General features: G+C 45.4%; 1 protein-coding gene across 26 annotated transcripts in view; it reads left to right on the forward strand.

Moving 5' to 3' along the window:
* ICA1 (islet cell autoantigen 1) overlaps positions 1–4,849 on the forward strand; it is a 142,112-nt gene extending 137,263 nt beyond the window's left edge. For 18 of the 26 annotated variants that reach the window (XM_082693332.1, XM_082693351.1, XM_082693343.1 and 15 more), the window contains 2 exons: positions 2,146–2,235; positions 4,579–4,849. In XM_082693332.1, the coding sequence (XP_082549458.1) occupies positions 2,146–2,235; positions 4,579–4,700 (212 nt within the window). In that variant the 3' untranslated portion in view covers positions 4,701–4,849. The remainder of the gene's footprint in view (positions 1–2,145; positions 2,236–4,578) is intronic. The other 8 variants (XM_082693353.1, XM_082693354.1, XM_082693355.1 and 5 more) reach the window with 1 other exon arrangement.
* The last annotated feature ends 1,151 nt before the right edge of the window (positions 4,850–6,000 follow it).

Below are 6,000 nucleotides of genomic sequence, written 5' to 3' on the forward strand. Positions count from 1 at the left end.
CCGTGCCGCTGGTGTGGGAACCACACTTTAGGAGCCAGTGCTGTAAGAGGTTGAGGCCAGGTTTGCAGGGCTTGGTAGAAAGGTTCCATGGGTCTTGACTGCATTTGGTGTTGGGGACAGGGTTGTAGGGAAAAGGGTAAAATTTACTCAGTTACATTCTACCTCTTTCAGCTTTATTTGGCATACGGTGGATCCCTGGCTCTAACTTCCCACATTTACCACTGTTTTATGTGATTTGTGCTGAGAAGTAATGCTCATGGGCCAGTTATCTAGGAACTAAAGAAGTTATATTACTCCTGGATTCCATCGAATACTGGTCAGTTTTACAAATAAACTGCTTTTTTGAACTATAATTTACATACCATAAAAACCAGCCATTGTAAAAGAGTGATGCAAGGATTTCTGGTAAATTTATATTGTGCAATAATCATTGTAGTTCATTGTTAGAACATTTCCATTATCCCAGAAATCTCCTTCAGAATCTGGTGCTTTTGAATGATTTTGAATTATATTAACGACATATTCAAGTACCTTTCCAATGAATAGTAATACTCTTAAAGCCCCTCTCTATGTTCACGTTGTTTTAGATTCAGTAGATAGAGCTCAGGCCTCCTGTTTCCTTTGTCACTGGTTAGTCTTCATAGAGAAGTTTGCATGCCACTTGCCCAAAATGAAATAACTCAGCCAGTGAGTATTGTAGCATCTACAGTGCCAAGCATTGTTTTGCCATCTCTTAGAATAATGCTTCATGTACTTCTCATGGTTTAAGAATATTCTCCAAGAGTCTATCCTAATCCAATAGCCATCATGTGCCAGATGGTGCAGTAAAGGATGTACAGATGAAAAATATGTGGTTCCTGCATTCAGGAGGCTCACAACTCTAGGAGGTGACACAAAAATGCAAACTAATAAATATAGTAAGATTCGCTAGGTAAGTCCCTTATGAGGCATCTTAGAATAATGGCAGGGGAAATAAATAGCATGAAATTCTGTCTTTTTTTTTTTTTTTTTTTTTGCATATATCCCGTGACTTTCTTGCTCCAGAAATTGCTTTCACTGCCCCAACTGAACTGTGAGATCCAAACATGTTGTCTCATGAGGGCTTTAGCAAAGACAAAACTTTTTCTGAAGAAGATGCTATAGCCAGAACATCCCAGTAAAAGGATACAGATTTAACAATGCTGGACCCAAAAGTGGTGCACCATCTGATGGTCTGTGTTTCACAGTGAGAATCAAGAATGGACTTAGTCCATAACAGCTTTCCTATACTGCATCAGGTATTTTGGAGGACATTGAAGAAACAATTTCTTGTCTCACTGAGAAGATAGAACTTCCACACCAAGAATTAAAGCAGACGTGCAAAGTATTTGGTAAAGTTCTAAACTAAATGTAAGCCAGGCCCAAACATCTAGTACACATAGTGAAGGCCCTGGGAAGTGAGGCTTGCCTCCCCCAAAGCAGGACTGCCGAATGCAAAATGCCACATCCACAAGAGGGGCAGGCAGAGCACAGGGATGTTAGGGAATGTTGGGTTTCACAGGCTAAATGCCACTGTAAGGTACAGCATCATGTTAAAGGGGGCTTTCTTTCCCCTCACATATTTGGACTGGACTACCACTTATTTCTGTGTATTAACTGAGCTTCTCAATTTGAATTAGCTGTATAGAAAATAAATGATCATAATGAAGTAGAGAAGACCCACAGTTTATTAGTTACATTGCTACATTTACTGGTGGTCACTTTTTAAAGCTTTCTCCATTTATGACAGAAAGGCAAGGCACTTAATTTCCTTGGAATGTTATGTATAATCTTTGGTGTGACCATGACATAATGTTATTTGAGAAGAAAAATGGGCATAGAAAAAAAAATGTCTTAACCTTAGCAATATCACCAAAAAAATTCTTTTTCAAAAATCCAGTATTTTCCCTAGTTTTACATACTTATGAATTAGGCATGATTACACATACCTACTGTCCCCTAAAACCTATCTCAGGTATGAGGATCATGGCAGAAGGGCCTTGTCACACCACCCCTTTCACTTTCTCTGGAGGCCTTTGTGAGTGAGACCATGTGTGCACCCAGCAACTGGTGGGGCAGTGAGCCTGCTCTTCCCTAGACCTAACCACCTCTGGTTTTGAACATTAGGCTGGTCAGAGAGCAGTGTCAGTCCTCCTCCTACTCCATGGCCAGCACCACAGGCAAGCAGTCCAAATGACAACAGCCCTGCAACGAAAGGTAATACAGTGTTTTATCCCCTGGAGATGACAGCTGCCTCAACTGGCCTAACACTATTTTCCGTCTTTCTATACTAATTTCTGTTTGAGTTCCCAAGGGGCCAAATCAGGGGCTACAAGGGTGGAGAGTTTTGCATAATCCTGGGAATTACATTCTGACTTCTTCTGGCCACAGTGTCTTAATTCAAAATTCCCTTTATCAAACCAAATGAGGAGGCATCAAATACCCATCTCCACATGACTGGGTGCTGCCCGAGATGAGGTGATGCAGTAAGGTAGGAAAGGCCACTGAGGTGGCTATCTTTAACTGAAAACACCATTGCCACCACCAAAAGAGGCATTTAAGTAGTGCTCCTCAGAAAGAGCAGGCTGTCCTTAGTTGTCAAAGGAGGGCCTTTCTATTTTATTTTATTTTATTTTATTTTATTTATTTGACAGAGATCACAAGTAGGCAGAGAGGCAGGCAGAGAGAGAGAGGAGGAAGCAGGCTCCCCACTGAGCAGAGAGCCCAATGAGGGACTATATCCCAGGACCCTGGGATCACGACCTGAGCCGAAGGCAGAGGCTTTAACACACTGAGCCACCCAGGCGCCCAAGGAGGGCCTTTCAAGCTCATGGGGCTGTTCTTTTTTGAGATATGCCCCCAAAGAGAATATGTGCTCAACTGAAGATCTCTGTATTTACAGCTGCCTCTCTCTTCCTTTGGTCATCATCCACTTTCCCTGTGTTGATCACAGGAAGTAATAGGTGTCTTTATCATCCGGAAGCATTCCCGTGATGTTCTTATAGGTACTGTGCAGTTGCACCTGGTTTCCCAAACTCCAGCATTGGAGGTCTAGGTGAGGGCTGCCCCCGAAGTACAGTCACCTAACTCTCCTAGCAAGGCCATAGCGATCTCTGAGGGCTGCCCTAGAACTTTGGGAAATTAGGAGGAAGGGGAAGTGGGTATAGCATATCTTTGCTGGAGACATCTTTAAGATATCCTAAATTCCCTATCAAGACTACAAATAGGTTCACCCTCTTTAAATCAGTTTTGCCCCATAGTTTCCTGTATGGCCTCCTACATGACTAAGATGAGTTATTCCCTTTTTTAAAAAAGTTGTTGCCACTCTACAACCTAACCAAACTATATTGAGATCTCTTAAGTCCCTATCATATCAAATTAAGCCAAGTGTTCTGCAGGCTAATTGCACATGGAATTCAGTTAATGTTAAACAATAATAACTTGCATGTTACCAACTAGCCTTGTTTGCAGTAATTATATGTCTTTAATAGATATATTGATTATATTATGATGAAGTAATCTATGAGATTACATTAAAAAAAAAAGAAGACAGGAATCTGAAGTATACCATGATTGGCACATTATCTTACCATTTCAGTGCCGATTGCATGAAAAGACCAAAGGCCTGTTGATGTGAGATAATCCCACCACCACTCTCCTATTATTCTGGCATAACCTCTTAGCAGGATGTCCCACCAACATTTTCCGAGACTCTTTAAGCCAGATGGAAGCACATTCCTAACTGCTCTCAGCGAGGATAACCTGTCAGACATTTTCTTCATGCTTTTGATACTCCCACCTATTGGGGAAGGGAAAACAGCCTGGGTCACCCAAGCCAATGAACTCTGATCCTCATGTGGAATGATTTATATAAAGACGAGCCCCCAGCGTATGTAGAAATCACTTGCATCAGGCACTCATTTGGAAATATTCTCATCTGGAAAAGAATTTGGTTCTCTAATTGTGGCATTCGGGAAGTTAGGTCAGGGGGTTCAGAGAAAGAGCAGCTGAGGGGAGTATCCAGTGAGGATGAAATAGAGGGGATGTGGGGACAATTTAGGGCCCAGCGGGAGAAGGGGGCATGTCAGAGGCCTCCCTCCTCTGACAGGAGAGGGTAGGAGAAGGCAGTGACCCTGAAAAAAAAGGAGCAGCCAGGCCTAGGTGCCAACCCTCCTCTTGGCCTGGTGCTTTGAAGCCTGAGAAGAGTGGCCACCGTGTTTCCCTTGACCCAGCAGATCTGAAAAGATTCCTCCGGTGGGCACTGGAAGGCACCTTGCTTCCTCCGCCATTCAGTCTGATTTCTGAAATCACAGTAGTATTTCCTGCTTGTGTTGAAGCAGCATGGTCTGAGGTTTGGGGCGGCTTGGTGGGCGGTGCCATCCGCTGGCCAGCCCACAGGGAGATCTGGAATTCCCTAACTAGTTTTAGAGGCAGAGTGTAGCGGGATTTGTCTGCCTGAGCCACACAGCACCCTCCCTTTCCAACAGGAGCCTGGAGGGCGCACGACAGAGATTGGCCTTTGGAAGCGATTTTCATTCATGTTTTCTCTTCTCTCTCCAGAGCCTGCGAAGGCTGCCTCGGACCTGACTGCCTGGTTCAGCCTCTTCGCTGATCTCGACCCATTATCAAATCCTGACGCTGTGGGGAAAACTGATAAAGAACACGAACTGCTCAATGCATGAGTCTGCAGCCTCACGGAGGGAGCCCATGGGCCACTCCTCAGCCACACACCTGCGGGCACGCAGACATATGAAGTGATCAGTATGCTGTTTTAATATTTACGTGCCATTTTAATAAAATGAGAGGGTCAGAGGCCCTGTTTATATTGGTATAATTATTTACTCTTATTTGATATAAAGGGTTGAGTGTATTCTCTTTGTGGATCTAACAATAAGGATTGCCCAGGAACAGTTCTTATGCTGCCTGCTCTCCTGCCAACACCTGCATCACGGCTGCTGATGTGTCACTGGGTACTGTGAGATCCAAGTTCAAATCATGAACCTGCTCTGTCTTAGGTTTAAACAATGAGTCCTGTCCAGAGGCAGCGGGAGGCTAACAGACCTTAAATGCCTACTTGTGTACCTCCTGCCTCTGCCCCTTTACAGGGGTCTGCAGGAAGACTCTCTCTTCCTGCCGAGCCACCTTCCAGTGAGCTCCGGGTGAAGACCTGGCCAACCAAAGACACTCTTCCCCAGCCCTTGCCGGGTGGGCTGTGTGTTCTCACGTGGGCAGGGGACCTGGGCTGGTCTCCACTGCACGAACCTTTCTGTGGAAAGAGGCACAGCTGCAGATGCCAGTGTCTCCATTTGTCTTCTCCATGGCTGGAATTCAAAAGCATGTATTTCTAGAGTCCCTTGTGATATTAACTTTTTTTTTTTTTAAATTAAATGGCAGAGATATTTGACATGCGAAGACAAGTTAATAGAGTCTGTTGTGGGGATTCAGTGGGGGAGGTGCTATGGGCATGGGGACTGGAGAGGGAGGAAGAGGACAAGGACTAGTCCCATCTGCATGAAGCTGTTGACATGATCCCGTGCATCGCCCGCATACAGTACAGGGGAGGAGGGCATGGACTCTTGTTGGCTCAGGCAGAGATGGGAGCAAGTTTTGCACGGGGGCATGTAAGCAGTTCAGACACTCCACCCATGTGGCCCTGAGTGGGGGCGGGGTTGATGATTAGCAAGAATTGGTCCTACATGCCCAGTTGGGCCAAGGAGGTCTCTGCTACACTCTTGCAAGCTTCAGTCTCCAGCTCTGAAAGGGTCTCCTGTGGCTCCTTCCCCCAGCACGGGAATGCGGCTTCTCTGCTCTCTGTGGTGTGCCTTCATGGAACCTGGCCCCAGCAGTCACCACCGTCCTCTGCAAGACAGCCTTGGGGGACTGGAAAGCATTCTCCTCCTCTTCCGCCATGCACGAAGAGACCTGAAGGCGAGTTGGGGCTGGGACTCTGTGTTATGTGGCTGGTGTAGGTCTGCTCACTTC

This window comes from Mustela nivalis (genome assembly GCF_964662115.1).
Source record: "Mustela nivalis genome assembly, chromosome: 12".
NCBI lineage: Eukaryota > Metazoa > Chordata > Mammalia > Carnivora > Mustelidae > Mustela > Mustela nivalis.